The sequence below is a fragment of the Pongo abelii genome, chromosome 20, assembly GCF_028885655.2.
Source record: "Pongo abelii isolate AG06213 chromosome 20, NHGRI_mPonAbe1-v2.0_pri, whole genome shotgun sequence".
Taxonomy (NCBI): Eukaryota; Metazoa; Chordata; class Mammalia; order Primates; family Hominidae; genus Pongo; species Pongo abelii.
In genome coordinates this window covers 62348896-62369263 of record NC_072005.2, presented here as the reverse complement: position 1 = coordinate 62369263, position 20368 = coordinate 62348896, and the positions used below count along the sequence as shown (strand labels likewise).

The 20368-nt window shown below is 41.1% G+C and overlaps 1 protein-coding gene across 1 annotated transcript; it reads right to left on the bottom strand.

Annotated features, from left to right (window-relative positions):
• Positions 1–10190: 10190 nt before the first annotated feature.
• Positions 10191–14518, bottom strand: LOC112131778 (ret finger protein-like 4A). The gene is made up of 3 exons (XM_024241759.2): positions 14440–14518; positions 11523–11817; positions 10191–11013 (listed from the first exon to the last, which is right to left on the bottom strand). Exons 2-3 carry the CDS (start codon positions 11806–11808, stop codon positions 10409–10411), a joined length of 891 nt encoding a protein of 296 aa, XP_024097527.2. The 5' UTR covers positions 11809–11817; positions 14440–14518; the 3' UTR covers positions 10191–10408.
• Between the last annotated feature and the right edge of the window lie 5850 nt (positions 14519–20368).

The following is a 20368-nucleotide window of genomic DNA, read 5'->3' as shown; positions in this document are numbered from 1 at the left end:
GGCAAATGTCTATAGAAAACAAAAAGTGAACATAGTATTAGAATTTCCATGAGCTGAATGAACAGCTGATAGTGCTTGGGACTTTTATCTTCACAAGCGTAGAGCTATCATGGCACGATACTTAAAATCACTACTGCTAGTGATGAAGACACAACATGAATACAAATGTCAATGACTCGAGACCCTGAACTTCTAATATCTGTGATACCCAATGGAATAAACGGCATGATTCACCAAAAGACTTTGAGTTGGAATAGTAAAGGAGTCTACACCTGAGCTGTTTGATATGGTAGCCACCAGTCACAAATGGCTGTTGAGACCTGAAATGGGGCGTATCTGAATGGAGATGTGCTGTGAGCCAAATACACTTTCAGTTTTGAAGACATAATGGGGAAAAGAGAATGTAAACTATCTGCTTGAGAACGTTTAAAGTTGCTCACATGTTAAATGATTCTATTTTGAGTTAAAATTCATCAGGCTTGTTTTGTTATGTTTTATGTGACTACCAGAAAACAAATTGACAATTACATATATGGGTTATCTTCTGTTTCTATTGGACAGTGCTGGAGTCCATTTGAAGACCTTCTACTTCCCCAACTGTGCAAACTGGATGTGGTGAAAAACCTGATAGCACACCAAAAGGACAAGACACAAAATACAAATAAGTTGTACCAGGTAAAACTGAATCTTCTGCACAGCAGAAAAAAAGCAAAAAACAGAAATGAAAAAAAAACAAACAAGCAGCCATATATATGACAATGGTTTAATATCCAAAATATATAAGGAATTTTTTCAAGGCAATAGCAAAAAGAAAAAAACAGCCAAAATAATCCAATTTCCAATGAACAAAAACCGAAGCAGACATTTCTCTGATAAACACACACCAATGACCAGCAAGTACTGAAGAACAAGCTCCACTTCACTCACCATCAGAGAAATGTAACTTAAACTGAGGCAGGAATACTGTGTGTTCACAAGAGAATCGAGAACATATCCAGTGACAATTTCACATAAGACCAAAATGGTGCCTGTTAAAATTAGCCACTTGTCATTAAAATTACAAGGACAAGGAGGACCCTGAGCTGATGAGGTGCTACAAAAACAGGAGGGAGTTAACCTGGTTGAAACCATTACCATGGTAATTACCATGGTCATCACCACACTAAATCACACACTCTGCATTGTCACGGCTGACCCCAGCTTGCCCATATGTAGTATCAAAATGGGTACCACACCAATTCCAAAAACTCTGCTTTTTTCTTAGAAAACCTAATGATTAGTTCACCTCCTAATTTGAAGGGCTCATAAAAATAAAAAACCCGAACTCCTATGCACGCCACCAGCTCTCAGAATCACACCCACACTTCTCTCCTAAGTGTGTGCTTTTGCTCTGGAATAGAAACTTCTTGCCTTTCACTTCATTCTGGCTCATCCCTGAGTTCATTCTCCTGACAGCATCAAGAACCTGGAAACTGGCTGGGACTGGGGTGTCTCTGGCATCCGGAGACCCTCCTGAGCCCTCCAGCAACAAAACCGCCATAAGATATTACCCCACCACTACTAGGATGGCTATGATGAAAAAGACAAAAGATAAGTGTTGGTAAGGATGTGGAGAAAGGGTAACCCTTGTACACGGTTGGTGGGAAAGAGAATTGGTACAACCACTAGAGAAAATACTAGGGAGGTTTCTGAAAACATGAAGAGTAGAACTGCCTGTGTTCCAGCAACCCTACTTCTGTGTTTATACATGAAAGAAAGAGGTCAGCATGTCAAAGAGATATCTAGACTCTCAGGTTCTCTGCAGCGTTATTCACAATAGCCATGGAAACAACCCCAGAGTCTGTGGGAGAAAAATGGATGAGGAAATGGTGATACATACAATGCATTATTGTACCATAAAAAAGAAGGAAATCCTGGCATTTGCACCAATGTGGATGAAGGCCGAGGGCGTTATGGGAAGTGGAATAAGTGAGACTGAGGGAAGTGTACACTGTATGATCTCATTTATGTGGAATCTGAGGTGACTGATCTCACAGAATCAGAAAATAGCCACTGCACACCGGACTGCGCGACAGAGCGAGACCCTGTCTCAAAAAAGTTAAATAAATAATGAATCCCCATCCTGGAAGAGGTAGGTCCCAGCATCCAGCCGGATCTTCGCTGCAATAGCAATTTAAACAAACTTTGCTTTTTATTTCTTTCCCTTTCTCTTTCTGAAATAAAAGGAACAAAAACCCGAAGGAAAAAAAATCAGAAAACAAGAGAAGAATGATGGTTGCCAGGGGTTGTGGGAAGGGGAGAATAGGAAAACAATGCCAAACCCGTAGGAAAACCTGATGTTGAATAACACAGCCACCAAACTTCTCTCCATCATTTCAGAAAGTCTACCAAATTCTGATGAAATGCAAGCAAATGGAGATTGTCATTTCTCTAGTCTTGGTATGGAAAATCTAAGACTTACCTAACCGTCACCAGGGCAGAGGTCCCATTCTCCTCCAGAAATACAGTGTGTCTGTCATGGAGTTGGCCTCAGACAACACTTGTGGAATCAAGAAATTATTGCATTCCCCTAGACTCTCATACGCCTTTTGTAAAAATGAATTCCATAAGATTGAACTCACCTCTCCTTCTGGAGTTTCTCCCCTGGCCTCCTGTTGCTTCTGCGGACAGCTCAGATCTGGAGTGAGAGCTGGCTCCCAGGGGCTTTTATACGAGAGGGTCTCTCCACCCACCTTAGACACACCCACCGCCTCCTTTTTAATCCAGTCAGATTCTGATTTAATTCTGGCATCATTGAGATTGTTACTTTTGGACAGCTTTTTATCATAAGGGAAGACGATTTTGTTTTCAGTGCCATTTTTTAATTAACAAGGACAAAATATTGCCATGTAATAATTTTCAGATAAAATCTTGAATATTATGCCTATTGATTAAAATTTGGAAACTAATTAAAATCTTAAAAATTGGGGTGACATTTAAAATTCCTCTAAAATGAATGGTGTGACTTTCAAAGACTTTTTGATTATAAATGTAACACTTTTTCACAAGTCAATAAAAGAGGTGAGTTCAACCTACTCAGAAGTTGTTACTAATAGGACACTCCACAGACCACACTCAACTCTGAAAAACATTTTCTCTATAATGTACAGATTCTAATTAAGAAGCTTAGAAAAGAAATCCCAAAAATGTTTCCAGACAATCAGTCAGCCAGTGAAAGTCCTGTTTTTCTTTTTAGTTATAGCATCTAAAATTAAAGCTAAAAGCTGTTGTTACAATCTTACTGTTTCCCTTACATCACAACATAAATGAAATGAAATTAATTTCTTTTTCAAAAATGTTCAAAAATGGGTTCCTCATGTATTAAATATATGATAGGTGATCAGAGTTCATGGATAAGAATGTAAAACAGGGAGACTGGAGGTAGGGTGGAAAAGGACATAATCACATTAACGTGATGAAATTAATAGTCTTTAATTTAATCGTGTCCATAGTAATCGTTCTCTAGTGATGGCTGGATTCTCTTCTTTCATATTCAAAGCCAAGGCAGATCTCAATGCCTTTTGTCACATGAAGGCAAATTGAGAAACACGAAATTCAACGTTGTGATGCGTATATTCTCTCAAATCCTTGCACATTGCATTTCTTCACTGATCGGGATCTATAATATAATCTGCCACACGTATGTCCATGTATACACACATACCGTATCTACACATATGCATGCAGAGAGAAAATGCTTATCTCTTCTTGCATAATTCTAATTAGTTTATTTTCCTATATAAATCCTTTTAAAATAGACTCACATTTATGGGAGTAGTTATTCTCCAGCTTGTAATTTTATGGACCCATGTTCATGGAGCACTGATCCCTAACATCTTTTACATTTTATCTGCTTTCAGTAAGTCCTGAACAAAATTTATGTTCTCTTTCAGAATACCAGGTGGCCTCTGTTGTTTAAACCACCAAGCCCAGTGGGTTGACTTGCCTCTGGAATATTCTCCCAAAATATCTTTCAGCCTGGAATTGCATTCATGCTCACGTCTTCGGGGAGGTGTTCTTCCATTCAGAATTAGAGAAGAGCGTATTAGGATTACCGGCACACACTTTCAACATCTTTTCCAATTGCATCTTTTCACAGAAAGTAGCTCTGCTGGCTTCTATTAAGACACTGGTAAAGATTTCCTTGCCCGCTCTCATGTACACTTCAGTACTTTAAGGGTCTTCTGTGTTTGAATAAACCTGTCCTTCAACATCCCAGTCAGCGAGGGCTGTATTCTCCATGCCCTGTCCCTGCAGGCGTGTCACAGAACCAGACATAAATGGTTGGCATCGGTGGCTTCTGATCCCCAGGACCTGTTCACTATACAAGGAGACTTTTCTTTTTCTTTTCTTTAATTATACTTTAAGTTCTGGAGTACACGTGCAGAACGTGCAGATTTGTTACATAAGTATTCGTGTGCCATGTTGGCTTGCTGCACCCGTCAACCCGTCACCTACATCAGGTATTTCTCCCTAATGCTATCCCTCTCCTAACCCCCGCCCCCCGACAGGTCCCAGTGTGTGATGTTCCTCTCCCTGTGTCCATGTGTTCTCATTGTTCAACTCCCACTTATGAGTGAGAACATGCGGTGTTTGGTTTTCCAATCTTGTGATAGTTTACTGAGAATGATGGTTTCCAGCTTCATCCATGTCCCTGCAAATGACATGAAGTCATCCTCTTTTATGGATGCATAGTATTCCATGATGCATATGTGCCACATTTTGTCTTTAACAATGAAGAGAAGCTCAGAGTTTCTGACAACCCAGGGCTTGGCTCAGTTTCTAAAGGAAACTGTGTTCCTTTCTCTCATTGTCAGTGTTGGCACGGTAAACGGCTTTGAGGTGAACCCGGAAATCCTGGTCTGACCCTCAGCCACTGCCCAGCACGCAGCCACACTGTCAGTCCAGCCGCGGCGTGGATGAGGTGGCTCAGAACCAGGCAGGACATGTTATTGCTCAACCGTGGCTCTGAATTCTTTTGTTCACGATTCCTTCGGTTCTGTGTTTTGCCCAGAAGATGAGGAAGCACTCCCGTGGGTCTTCTAGTCACCAAGTTCTGTGAGGAGAAGTGTCAGTCAGGATGAGCTGAGACCACAAAGGAGAAAAAACAGAATTTTTGCAAAATAGTTTCCTTAAGTCCAAACAAAACAAAACAAAAACAGAAAACTACAGCCCACAAGTATAACACAAAAAAAAAAAAAACCTGTGACGTTTGAGAATCTGATCTCCGTCTGCCACATAAAACTTCCAATTTTCAACCAAAAAAATAGGAGGCACACAAAGAGAACAGAATGTCTACAACTCACAAGATGAAAGAAATGTCTATGAGAACTCAAGACATTGGGCTTCCTCTCCACAGACTAAATTACTTCTCTAAGGAGGACCAAAAGAACTACAGGAAACAACACGCAAAGAACTGAAGTCAATTAGAAGAATAACACCTCACAGAATAGAAAATATCAATAACCAAAGAGAAATTTTAGAAATGAACTAATTAGAAGTTGAGGGGCATAAAGTAAAATAACTGAAATGAAATCTCACTACAGAGGTTCCACAGAAGTTTTCCATTTCTTTTTTTGTTTTTACAAATGTCATTAAAATCTAATTGAAGGCTAGGCACGGCGGGTCTTGCGTGTAATCCCAGCATTTTGGGGAGACGAGGCGGGTGAATCACTTGAGACCAGGAGTTCCACACCAACCTGACCAACATGGAGAAAGCTCGTCTCTACTAAACACACAAATATTAGCCCAGCATGGTCGCACACACCTGTACTTCCAGCTACTTGGGAGTCTGAGGCAGGAGAATCACGTGAATCCAGGAAGCAGAGGTTGCGGTCAGCCGAGATTGTGCCACTGTACTCCAGCCTGGACGACAGAGTGAGTGAGTCTCCAACTTGAAAAAAAAAGACTAATTAGAGTAAAACAATCTGCACCAATGAAATGTATAAATTTTCACGATTCCTATTTTTCTATCATAAAGACACATGCACGTAAATCTTCATCACAATACCATCCACACTAGCAAAGACAAGGAATCAACCTGGATGGCCATGAGTGGCGGACTGGATAAAGACAATGTGGCCCGTATACACCATGCAATACTACACAGTCAAAGAATGAAATCATGTCTTCTCCAGTAACACGGATCCAGGTGGAGGCCACTGTCCTAAGAGAAATGACACGGGAACAAGAAAGCAAATATCACGTGTTCTCACTTAGAAGTGAGAGCTGAGCACTGAGGTCACATGGACACAAAGAAGAGAACAAGAGACACTGGGGGCAACTCGAGGGTAGACGGTGGGAGGAGGGCGAGAATCAAAAAACTACCTCTCAGGTACTGTGCTCATTCCCTGGGTGATGAAACTTTCTGTACACGAAACCCCTGAGGCATGCAGATTATCATGTCACAAAAAGCTGCACATGTACCATCATGAACCTGAAATACAAGTTGGAAGGAAAAAAAAAAAAGAACTTAGTAAAGGAGGGAAAACAATACCCAAAACGACACATGATTCAGGAACCAGCAGCATCAGCTGCTCTTGTCAGAAATTTCTGGGCTCTTGTCAGAAATCCTGAGTCTCAGGAGATCCCAGAGGTGTAGTACCAGAATGCACATTTTAATAAAATCCTCAGACAATTTAACAAATATTCAAGTTGTAGGCCATTGCTGCCTGAAGAAATATAACATAACCCGCATGTGTCGTTGTAAATGTACTAGTAGCTGCGTTCAAAAACATATAAAAGACCTTGTGAGATTAACTTCAGTAATATATTTCATTGAACCTGATACTCACAGAATAGCATCGTTTCCACCAGGTACCAGCAGCATTTCTCATGATCCAGAGCCACTAGTGCCTACCCTGTTGAACAGCACAGGGCCAGGGCATGACCTGAATATTATATTTTCTTAAAAATCTCCAGGTGGTTCTGTACTCAGAGGCAAGAACCACTGTTGCTCAAAGGTGCATACAATGTTAGGAGCCAGAATCCAGCTAATATCAAGTGAAGAGGCATTTGCCCAGTTGCTTTTCCCTATGCCCTTTGTGGGGAGGGTCTAGATGGAGCAGATAGTTTACCTTGGAACTTCAGCATCCTTGGTTCCGCTATAGAACAGATCTCAGATGTGGCTCTAGTTCCTTGATTGTGGAAGTTGGCTTCCCTGGTTGATAATTGATCTTGATCTCATTCTCCGAGTGACCATGGTACAGAAAGGGCACCATACACCCTCCGCTTGGGGCTCCATCTTCAGTGAATTGACGCAGCTGATGTATGTACATCTCAAGAATACAGGTTTCTTGAGACAGGCCAGGCAGTTAAGACAACTTTCTTCTCACGAATGTTCAGCCGTGGCTGCTGCCTGGGGGGAAAATGTGCCTCTTCGTGGACATTTCACGAGACGAATGAACTGGGGTTCTTTAACTTTCGGGATTGTGTACCTACTATGTGATATCCCTTGTACCAGGCAGTACGGGTACAGACATGAAGAGTCATGGCTGCTGACTTCTGAATTTCAAATGCTAGCTGGAATGAAGAATATCGTTCATTATTCCACATAGAGTTGAAGTGGTGAAAGGGTCTAGATCCGGGCTGTCCAATATGGGGGCCACCAACAGCATGTGGCTAGCAAGCCCCTGAAATGGAGTTTATCTCAATTGAGACATACCGTGACTATAAAGTACACACTAGACTGTCACGATGTTAGATGAAAAAAGTCGTCATTCATAGCTGTTTAATATTGGTTCCATGTTAAAATGACAAATCTTTTGGATATTAAAATTAATTCAACATATTTCTTTCCATTTTCTTTAGTGTATCTAGAAAACTTATCATGACATATATGGGTCACGGTCTATTTCTTATGAACAGCGCTGCTGTAGACTCAAAGACCCTGCGACTCCCCCAGCTGGTCTCATATGGCTGTGGGAAAAACTAACGGGACCTGAGAAATTCAGTAAGTTAATGGCTAAAACTCAACTCACCAGCGTCCTGCAGAGTCTTTGAAGCTATGATTTGATTAAGGAAAATGAAGGCCCTTGTCACTTCACCAGCCTGGGTTTTGAAATTGAAGTCCTGCCAATAGCTGCCAGGGCAGAGGGCTCAGTGCACACACTGTACGTGGCATGGAGTTGGCTTCATGGCTTCACACAACACTTGCTGAATTAATAAATTACCCAATTCCCTGCACTTTGCTCTCTCTGCCCTTTGTAGAAATGTAAATTATATAGAATTGGATTTACCTTTCTTCTACTGTGGCTTTTTTTTTTTTTTTTTTTTGCCTTCAAACCTTCTGAAATAATTTGGTTTTGGAGTGACATCCATGGGCAAGAGGCTTTTATTGAAGAGGGTACCTCTTCCCACCTTAATCACATCAGGCCACACCTTCTTCATCAAATCATATTTTAATTTAGGCAGAAATAAGAGTTTTACTAATGATATAGAGAGAGGTTACCACAAATGTTTTGGCTTTAAATGGAAACCCACGTTTATTATGAATTCCTTCCTTCCGTCAATTTTTTTTTTTTTTTTGAGATAGGGTCTCACTCTGTTGCCCAGGCTGGAGTGCAGTGGTGTTATCTCGGCTTCACGCAACTTCCACCTCCCAGGTTTAAGCGATTCTCCAGCCTCAGCCTCCCGAGTAGCTGGGATTACAGGTGCCCAGCACCACGTCTGGTTATTTTTGTCTTTTTAGTAGAGAAGGGGTTTCGCCATGTTGGCCAGGATGGTCTCAAACTCTTGACCTCAACTGATTAACTCACCTCTTCTTATTTCCTTACTTCCTCCTACCTTCCTCAGCCTCTAATAACCACTGCTCTACTCTCTACTTCTGAGACCAAATTTCTTTTAGATTTCACATATAAGTGAGACCATGGGATATTTTGGCAGTGATGGTGGCAAAATAATATGGACATAATAAATACCATTGAATTTTACACTTAAAAACGGTGAAGATGGTAAATTATATATACTTTACCACCATTTGTTAAGAAATAAAACACTGAATGAAAATTAATAGTATTCTGTGGGATCATATCAAGTGATACGGTTTGGCTCTGTGTCCGCAGCCAAATCTCGTGCTGAATTGTAATCCTCAGTGTTGGGGGAGGGACCAGGTGGGAGATGATTGGATCATGGGGACAGATTTCCTCCACGATGTTCCCATGATGGTGAGTGAGTTCTCACAACATCTGACGATTTAAAAGTGTATAGCACTTTCCTTTTTCTCTCTTTCCTATCACTATGTGAAAAAGCCACTTGCTTCCCCTTTGCCTTCCTCCATGATTGTTCAGTTTCCCGAGGCCAACCAGAGATGTTCCTTGTGTGACCTGCAGAACTATAAATTAATGAAACCTCTTTTCTTCATCAATTACCCAGTCTCAGGTAGTTCTTTATAGCAGTGTGAGAATGAACTAATACAGAATGTTGGTACCAGGAGCGGGGCACTGCTATTAAGATACCTGAAAATGTGGAAGCGACTTTGGAACTGGCTAACGGGCAGAGGTTGCAACCATTTGGAGGGCTCAGAAGAACACGGGAAGATGTGAGAAAGTCTGGAACTTCCTAGATACTTGTTAGATGGTTTTCATCAAAATGCTGACAATTGAATTGCTCTTAGCAAAGTACCTTAAAGTAGAAATTAAGGTGGCTGATTATGGTATCTTCTTCCTATTATGAGTTTCTCACCAAGCTTCAACTGCATCTAGAAATTTTGTAAATGTGTGCTTTTCATTCAACTCAGAATAGTTGAAATTTCCATTGTAATTTCATCTTTGATCATTTTATTTACAAGTGGTTATTTCATTTCCATGTATGTGGACAATCTATGAATTTTTTCCTGTTATTGATTTCTAATTTGACTCTGTTGCCAGCATAGAAGAGGGTGTATAATATTTCCATTTGAAAGCTAATGAGTTCTCTCTCAGATCACACACATTTGTGGCAAACACTCAGTGTGCACTTCAAATGAATGTCAGTGTTCAGTTGTTGGGTTAAACTAAACACATAAACATGTATAATTTTGCCGTATTCCTAGGTCCTTATCATTTGAAATTCACTTACTGTGTTGGGTCCCATTCAAATTATTCTTAAGTTCATCACTTCCATAACACATAGTACACTAATCTTGCAGAAAACAGAAAACATTGGCAAATGAATCTGAATTTTCAAAATATTTATTGAACAGAAATATAAACATAAGCCTCAAAGAAAATAACATGACAAACTTTAAGTACAATGTCATTTTCCCCTAATTCATGTAACTGCTTTCTGTTCATGGTTTACAGTATGATGGCTCTTTCCCTTCTATCCCTTTGTAGCTATGTGTATCTAGCAGAAAAGTTCTTAGCTATGGCTATGGGCGCACAGAAACTTCCTAAAGATGATTCTGTTCAAATGTTGATTGACTTTCCCCAGAAGAAACTGGGGCACTGGCACTGGCTGGATTGATCACAGAACAGATACTCAGGATGCTCTGATCATCTTCAGTTCCACTTTTATGAGCAAAAAATGGACGCCATGGCTCGCAAACAGGGATTTTGCTGAATGTGTAGATATGGCACCCATCACTAACATTGTAAAAGGAAACGGACCTCATACCTACATCCAGGAAAATCCCCACTCTGTGCAACTGGGGACTCACCCAGAGAGGAGTCATAGGCATAGTGCTGGCAGCAAAGACCTTTCCTTCTCTGCAACCCACAGTCAAGAAGCCGTGTTCTGAAGAAAGCACAATCTTCCCCTGTCGGCTCACAGATTCCTTGCACACGCCCACATCCCATACTTGGCTGGTGCCCACATCCACCTCCCAGTAATGGCGGCCGGAAGTGAAGCGAGGGGCGCCCAGGACGCACAGTACAGCGTCGAACCTCTCAGCTTGCTCCTTCCTATTCTGGCTGACATCCCCACTTCGGAAACTCCTCAGGTCTTCAGAAATGATGAGATAGTTGTTGGCTGTGTCCACATCCAAGGTCATATCCACTGTGGAAATAAGAAGCAGCAGTTCAGCAAACACACACACTACAGACTCCCTCTGCCTTTTTACTGCAAACACTTAAGTACGTTATTCACTTTCACTTTTATTCTCCTTTCTCTCCCAAATCAAAATTTCCTGGGGAAACTTGTTTGGCCACCTGATGAGGTTAAATTTTATCTATACATTGCATGAATACGATAATTGTAACAAGTCCACCTGATTCATATTAGAAATTCCTTTGGAAATCAGTTAGTGGATAATTGGATTAAAATTATTTTTCCGTTTAGCACATATGATACATGAAAGAAGACAGGAGCTTGCTCTCCAAAGGACTGTACAAACTTGCACAGATTCCAGGAAAATCTATACGCAAAGGTGAGAACTGCTGTTGAGTGTGAAGCACGCAAGTTTGAGATGCTAGATATCTGCTACTGCCTATGTTTAATGAAGAAACGTTTGAAAGTCGTTTTCCCAGTGCCTTTTATGGGTAGTCGCAGGTCATGTAGATCCTTACCTTGAAACTTCCTCATCCTTGGGTTCATTGTTAGACTAGATTTCAGCTTGGGCTCTAGTTCCTTAATGATGGGAACCAGCGCCCTCAGCTTGTAGTGGGGCTTGATGTCATCCTTCTGAGAGACCACAGAGCAGAAGCCGCACAGTAAACCTTCCCCATCGGGCTCCTTCTGGAGTGAATTGAGGCACTGGAGGCAGCAGACATACCCACATTTCAGTTGCACGGGTTCTTCAAGATCTTTTAGACAGACAGGACATCTAATGATTTGTTTGAAGTGTTCAGCCATGGCAAATGTCTATAGAAAAAAGAAAGTGAACACGGTATTAGAATTTCCATGAGCTGAATGAACAGCTGATAGTGCTTGGGACTTTTATCTTTACAAGCATAGAGCTATCATGGCACGATACTTAAAATCACTACTGCTAGTGATGAAGACACAACATGAATACAAATGTCAATGACTCGAGGCCCTGAACTTCTAATATCTGTAACACCCATTGGAATAAAGGGCATGATTCACCGAAAGACTTTGAGTTGAAATAGTAAAGGAGTCTACACCTGAGCTGTTTGATATGGTAGCCACCAGTCACAAATGGCTACTGAGACCTGAAATGGGGCGTATCTGAATGGAGATGTGCTGTGAGCCAAATACACTCTTATTTTGGAAGACATAATGGGGAAAAGAGAATGTAAACTATCTGCTTGAGAACGTTTAAAGTTGCTCACATGTTAAATGATTCTATTTTGAGTTAAAATTCATTAGGCTTGTTTTCTTATGTTTTATGTGACTACCAGAAAATAAATTTACAATTACATATATGGGTTATCTTCTGTTTCTATTGGACAGTGCTGGAGTCCATTTGAAGACCTTCTACTTCCCCAATTGTGCAAACCGGATGTGGTGAGGAACCTGATAGTGCACCAAAAGGACAAGACGCAAAATACAAATAAGTTCTACCAGGTAAAACTGAATCTTCTGCATAGCGGGGGAAAAAAACGAAAAAGCAAAAAACAGAACTGAAAAAAAAAAAAAAACAAGCAGCCATATATATGACAATGGATTAATATCCAAAATATATAAGGTATTTTTTGAAGGCAATAGCAAAACGGAAAAAAAGCCAAAATAATCCAATTTCCAATGGGCAAAACCTGAGCAGACATTTCTCTGAAAAACACACACCAATGACCAGCAAGTACTGAAGAACAACCTCAACTTCACTCACCGTCAGAGAAATGCAATTTAAACTGAGACAGGAATACTGTGTGGTCACAAGAGAATCGAGAACGTATCCAGTGACAATTTCACATTAGACCAAAACGGTGACTGTTAAAATTAGCCACTTGTCTTTAAAATTACAAGGACAAGGAGGACCCTAGGCTGATGAGGTGCTACAAAAATAGGAGTGAGTTAAGCTGGTTGAAACCATTACCACAGTAATTACCATGGTCATCACCACACTAAGTCACACACTCTGCATGTCATGGCTGACCCCAGCTTGCCCATATGTAGTATCAAAATGGGTACCACACCAAATCTAAAAAATCTCTGTTTTTTTCTTAGAAGACCTAATGATTAGTTCACATCCTAATTAGAAGGGCTCATAAAAATAGAAAACCCGAACTCCTTTGCAAACCACCAGCTCTCAGAATCACACCCACACTTCTCTCCTAAGTGTGTGCTTTTCCTCTGGAATAGAAACTTCTTGCCTTTCACTTCATTCTGGCTCATCCCTGAATTCGTTCTCCTGACAGCATCAAGAATCTGGAAACTGGCTGGGACTGGGGTCTCTCTGGCATCCAGAGACCCTCCTGAGCCCTCCAGCAACAAAACCACCATGAGATATTACCCCCCTCTGCTAGGATGGCTGTGATCAAAAAGACAAAAGATAAGTGTTGGTACGGATGTGGAGAAAGGGGAACCCTTGTACAAGGTTGGCGGGAAAGAGAATTGGTACAACCGCTACAGAAAATACTAGGGAGGTTTCTGAAAACATGAAGAGTAGAACTGCCTGTGTTTCAGCAACCCCACTTCTGTGTTTATACATGAAAGAAAGAGGTCAGCATGTTAAAGAGGTATCTGCACTCTTAGGTTCTCTGCAGCGTTATTCACAATAGCCATGGAAACAACCCCAGAGTCTGTGGGAGAAAAATGGATGAGGAAACGGTGATATATACAATGGATTATTCTATCATAAAAAAGAAGGAAATCCTGGCATTTTCACCGATGTGGATGAAGGCCAAGGGCGTTATGGGAAGTGGAATAAGTGAGGCTGAGGGAAATGTACACTGTGTGATCTCAGTTATGTGGAATCTGAGTTGACTGATCTCATAAAATCAGAAAATAGCCACTGCACTCCAGACTGGGCGACAGAGCGAGTCCCTGTCTCCAAAAAATTAAATAAATAATGAATCCCCATCCTGGAAGAGGTAGGTCCCAGCATCCGGCCAGATCTTTTCTGCAATAGTAATTTAAACAAACTTTGCTTTTTATTTCCTTCCCTTTCTCTTTCTGAATTAAAAGGAAGAAAAAACTGAAGACAAAAATATCAGAAAACAAGAGAAGAATGATGGTTGTCAGGGGTTGTGGGAAGGGGAGAATAGGAAAACAATACCAAACCCGTAGGAAAACCTGACCTTGTATAACACAGCCACCGAACCTCTCTCCATCATTTCAGAAAGTCTACCAGATTCTGCTGAAATTCAAGCAAATGGAGATTGTCATTTCTCTAGTCTTGGTATTGAAAATCTAAGACTTACCTAACCGTCACCAGGGCAGAGGTCCCATTCTCCTCCAGAAATACAGTGTGTCTGTCATGGAGTTGGCCTCAGACAACACTTGTGGAATCAAGAAATTATTGCATTCCCCTAGACTCTCATACGCCTTTTGTAAAAATGAATTCCATAAGATTGAACTCACCTCTCCTTCTGGAGTTTCTCCCCTGGCCTCCAGCTGCTTCTGCGGACAGCTCAGATCTGGAGTGAGAGCTGGCTGCCAGGGGCTTTTATACGAGAGGGTCTCTCCACCCACCTTAGCCACACCCTTCCCCTCCTTTTTCATCCAATCAGATTCTGATTTAATTCTGCCATCATTGAGATTGTTACTATTGGACAGCTTTTTACCACGAAGGAAGGTGATTGTGTTTTCAGTGCTATTTTTTAATTAAAAAGGACAAAATATTGCCATGTAATAATTTTTAGATAAGACCTTGAATATTATGCCTCTTGATTAAAATTTGGAAATTAATTAAAAGTAATTAAAATCTTAAAAATTGGGGTGACATTTAAAATTCCACTAAAATGAATGGTGCGACTTTCAAATCGTTTTTTATTATAAATGTAACACCTTTTCACATGTCAATAAAAGAGGTGAGTTCAACCTACTCAGAAGTTGTTACTAATCGGACACTCCTCAGACCACACTCAACTCTCGAAAACACTTTCTCTGTAATGTAAAGGTTCTAGTTAAGAAGCTTAGAAAAGAAATCCCAAAACTGTTTCCAGAAAATCAGTCAGCCAGTGAAAGTCCTGTTTTTCTTTTTAGTTATAGTATCTAAAATTAAAGGTAAAAGCTATTGTTACAATCTTACTGTTTCCCTTACATCACATCATAAATGAAATGAGATTAATTTCTTTTTCAAAAATGTTCAAAAATGGGTTCCTCATGTATTAAATATATGATAGGTGATCAGAGTTCATGGATAAGAATGTAAAAGTGGGAGACTGGAGGTAGGGTGGAAAAGGATATGATTACATTAATGTGATGAAATTAACAGTCTTTAATTCATTCATCTCCATAGTAATCATTCTCTAGTGATGGCTGGATTCTCTTCTTTCATATTCAAAGCCAAGGCAGTTCTCAATTCCTTTTGTATCCTGAAGGCAAATTGAGAAATACAAAACTCTACGTTGCGATGCATATATTCTTTCAAATCTTTGCACATTGCATTTCTTCACTGATTGCTATCTACAATATAATCTGCCACACGTATGTATATTTGTACACACATACTGTATTTACACATATGCATGCAGAGAGAAAATGCTTATCTCTTCTTGCATAATTCTAATTGGTTTATTTTCTTATATAAATCCTTTTAAAATAGACTCACATTTATGGGAGTAGTTATTCTCCAGCTTGTAATTTTATGGACCCATGTTCATGGAGCACTGATCCCTAACATCTTTTACATTTTATCTGCTTTGAGTAAATCCTGAACAAAATTTATGTTCTCTTTGGGAATACCAGGTGGCATCAGTTGTGGAAACCACCAAGCCCAGTGGGTTGACTTGCCTCTGGAACATTCTCCCAAAATATATTTCAGCCTGGAATTGCATTCATGCTCATGTCTTGGGAGAGGAGTTCTTCCATTCAGAATTAGAGAAGAGCGTATGAGGATTGCCGGCACACTGGTGGGGTTGGTTTGGGTGTTAGATACTTTCCACATCTTTTCCAATTGCATCTTTTCACAGAAAGTAGCTCCGCTGGCTTCTATTAAGACACTGGTAAAGTTTTCCTTGCCCGCTCTCATGTACAGTTCAGTACTTTAAGGGTCTTTTGTGTGTGAATAAACCTGTCCTTCAACATCCCAGTCAGGGAGGGCTGTATTCTCCATGCCTTGTCCCTGCTGGCGTGTCACAGAACCTGACGTAAATGGTTGGCGTCGGCGGCTTCTGATCCCCAAGCCCTGTTCACGGTACAAGGAGTCTTTTATGTATTTATTCATTTATTTTAATTATACTTTAAATTCTGGGGTACATCTGCAGAACATGCAGGTTTGTTACATAAGTATACATGTGCCATGTTGGCTTGCTGCACCCATCAACCCCTCAACTGCATTAGGTATTTATCCCTAATGCTATCCCTCCCTTAAACCCCCATCCCCCGACAGGTCCCAGTGTGTGATGTTCCTTTCCCTGTGCCCATGTGTTCTCATTGTTCAACTCCCACTTATGAGTGAGAACATGTGGTGTTTGGTTTTCCAATCTTGTGATAGTTTGCTGAGAATGATGGTTTCCAGCTTCATCCATGTCACTGCAAAGGACATGAAGTCATCCTTTTTTATGGCTGCATGGTATTCCATGGTGTATATGTGCCACATTTTCTCCTTTAACAATGAAGAGAAGCTCAGAGTTTCTGACAACCCAGGGCTTGGCTCAGTTTCTAAAGGAAACTGTCTTCCTTTCCCTCATTGTCACTGTTGGTACGGCAAACGGATTTGAGGTGAAACCGGACATCGTGGTCTCACCCTGAGCCACTACGCAGCACGCGGCCCCACTGTCAGTCCAGCCGGGGCATGGGTGAGGTGGCTCAGAACCAGGCAGGACATGTTATTGCTCAACCGTGGCTCTGAATTCTTTTGTTCACCATTCCTTCGGTTCTGTGTTTTGCCCAGAAGATGAGGAAGCACTCCCGTGGGTCGTCTAGTCACCAAGTTGTGTGAGGAGAAGTTTCATTCAGGATGAGCTGAGACCACACGGGAGAAAAAACAGAATTTTTGCAAAATACTTTCATTAAGTCCAAACAAAACAAAACAAAAACAGAAAACTACAGCCCACAAGTATAACACAAAAAACCTGTGAAGTTTGAGAATCTGATCTCCGTCTGCCACATAAAACTTCCAATTTTCAACAAAAAAAATATGAGGCACACAAAGAGAACAGAATGTCTACAACTCACAAGATGAAAGAAATGTCTATGAGAACTCAAGACATTGGGCTTCCTCTCCACAGACTAAATTACTTGTCTAAGGAGGACCAAAAGAACTACAGAAAACAACAGGCAAAGAACTGAAGTCAATTAGAAGAATAACACCTCACAGAATAGAAAATATCAATAACCAAATAGAAATTTTAGAAATGAACTAATTAGAAGTTGAGGGGCATAAAGTAAAATAACTGAAATGAAAACTCACTGCAGAGGTTCGACAGAAGTTTTTCCATTTTTTTGTTTGTTTGTTTTTACAAATGTCATTAAAATCTAATTGAAGGCAAAGCACGGCGGGTCTTGCGTGTAATCCCAGCATTTTGGGGAGACGAGGCGGGTGAATCACTTGAGATCAGGAGTTCGCCACCAACCTGGCCAACATGGAGAAAGCTCGTCTCTACTAAACATACAAAAATTAGCCCGGCATGGCCGCACACACCTGTACTTCCAGCTACTTGGGAGTCTGAGGCAGGAGAATCACGTGAATCCAGGAAGCAGAGGTTGCGGTCAGCCGAGATTGTGCCACTGAACTCAGCCTGGACGACAGAGTGAGTGAGACTCCAACTTGAAAAAAAATAATAATTAGAGTAAAACAATCTTCACCAATGCAATGTATAAATTTTCATGATTGTTATTTTTCTATCATAAAGACACATGCACGTAAATCTTCGTCACAACACCATCCACACTAGCAAAGACATGGAATCAACCTAGATGGCCATGAGTGGTGGACTGGATAAAGGAAATGTGGCCCGTATACACCATGCAATACTACACAGTCAAAGAATGAAACCATGTCTTCTCCAGTAACATGGATCCAGGTGGAGGCCACTGTCCTAAGTGAAATGACATAGGAACAGGAAAGCAAATATCACATGTTCTCGCTTAGAAGTGAGAGCTGAGCACTGAGGTCACATGGACACAAAGAAGAGAACAAGAGAAACTGGGGGCAACTCGAGGGTAGAAGGTGGGAGGAGTGCGAGAATCAAAAAACTACCTCTCAGGTACTGTGCTCATTCCCTGGGTGATGAAACTTTCTGTACACGAAACCCTTGAGGCATGCAGTTTATCGTGTCGCAAAAAGCTGCACGTGTACCACCATGAACCTGAAATACAAGTTGGAAGGAAAAAAAAACAGAACTTAGTAAAGGAGGGAAAAAGATACAGAAAACGACATATAATTCAGGAACCAGCAGCATCAGCTGCTCTTGTCAGAAGTTTCTGGGCTCTTGTCAGACATCCTGAGTCTCAGGAGATCCCAGAGGTGTAGTACCAGAACGCATATTTTAATAAAATCCTCAGACAATTTAACAAATATTCAAATTGTAGGCCAGTGCTGCCTGAAGAAATATGACACAACCCGCATGACTCCTTGTAAATGTACTAGTAGCTGCATTCAAAAACATATAAAAGACCTGGTGAGATTAACTTCAGTAATATATTTCATTGAACCCGATACATACAGAATAGCATCCTTTCCACTAGGTACCAGCTGCATTTCTCGTGCTCCAGAGCCACTAGTGCCTACCCTGTTGGACAGCACAGGGCCAGGGCATGACCTGAATATGACATTTTCTTAAAAATCTCCAGGTGGTTCTGTACTCAGAGGCAAGAACCACTGATGCTCAAAGGTGCATACAATGTTAGGAGCCAGAATCCAGCTAATATCAAGTGAAGAGGCATTTGCCCAGTTGCTGTTCCCTAGGCCCTTCGTGGGGAGGGTCTAGGTGGGGCAGATACTTTACCTTGGAACTTCCAGCATCCTTGGTTCAGCTGTAGAACAGATCTCAGGTGTGGCTCTAGTTCCTTGCTCGTGGAAGTTGGCTTCCCTGGGTGATAATTGATCTTGATCTCATTCTCCGAGTGACCATGATACAGAAAGGGCACCATACACCCTCCACTTGGGGCTCCATCTTCAGTGAATTGACGCAGCTGATGTATGTACATCTCAAGAATACAGGTTTCTCGAGACAGGCCAGGCAGTTCAGACATCATTCATCTCACGAATGTTCAGCGGTGACTGCTGCCTGGGGGGAAAATGTGCCTCTTCGTGGAGATTCCACGAGACGAATGAACTGGGGTTCTTTAACTCTAGGGATTGTGTACCTACTATGTGATATCCCTTGTACCAGGCAATACGGGTACAGACATGAAGAGTCATGGCTGCTGACTTCTGAATTTCAAATGCTAGCTGGAATGAAGAATATCATTCATTATTCCACATAGATTTGAAGTGGTAAAAGGGTCTAGACCCCGGCTGTCCAATATGGTGGCCGCCAACAGCATCTGGCTAGCAACTCCCTGAAATGGAGTTTATCTGAATTGAGACATACCATGACGATAAAATGCACACAAGATTGACATGATGTGAGATGAAAAAAGTCGTCATTCATAGCTGTTTAATATTGGTTCCATGTTAAAATGACAAATCTTTTGGATATTAAAATTAATTCAACATATTTCTTTCCATTTTCTTTAGTGTATCTAGAAAACTTATCATGACATATATGGGTCACAGTCTATTTCTTATGAACAGCGCTGGTCTAGACTCAAAGACCCTGCGACTCCCCCTGCTGGTCTCATATGGCTGTGGGAAAAACTAACGGGACCTGAGAAATTGAGTAAGTTAATGGCTAAAACTCAACTCACCAGCGTCCTGCAGAGTCTTTGAAGCTATGATTTGATTAAGGAAAATGAAGGCCCTTGTCAGTTCACCAGCCTGGGTTTTGAAATTGAAGTCCTGCCAATAGCTGCCAGGGCAGCGGGCTCAGTGCACACACTGTACATGGCATGGAGTCGGCTTCATGGCTTCACACAACACTTGCTGAATTAATAAATTACCCAATTCCCTGCACTTTGCTCTCTCTGCCCTTTGCAGAAATGTAAATTATATAGAATTGGATTTACCTTTCTTCTATTGTGGCTTTTTTTTTTTTCGGCTTCAAACCTTCTGAAATAATTTGGTTTTGGAGTGACATCCACGGGCAAGAGGCTTTTATTGAAGAGGGTACCTCTTCCCACCTTAATCACATCAGGCCACACCTTCTTAAACCAATCATATTTTAATTTAGGCAGAAATAAGTGTTTTACTAATGATCTAGAGAGAGGTTACCACAAATGTTTTGGCTTAAAATGGAAACCC

Coding starts and splice junctions, on each gene's coding strand:
- LOC112131778 (XM_024241759.2), bottom strand. CDS start 11,808: ATGGCTGAACACTTCAAACAAATCATTAGATGTCCTGTCTGTCTAAAA. Junction 11,014..11,522: donor AAGGATGAGGAAGTTTCAAG/GTAAGGATCTAC, acceptor TTATTTCCACAG/TGGATATGACCTTGGATGTG.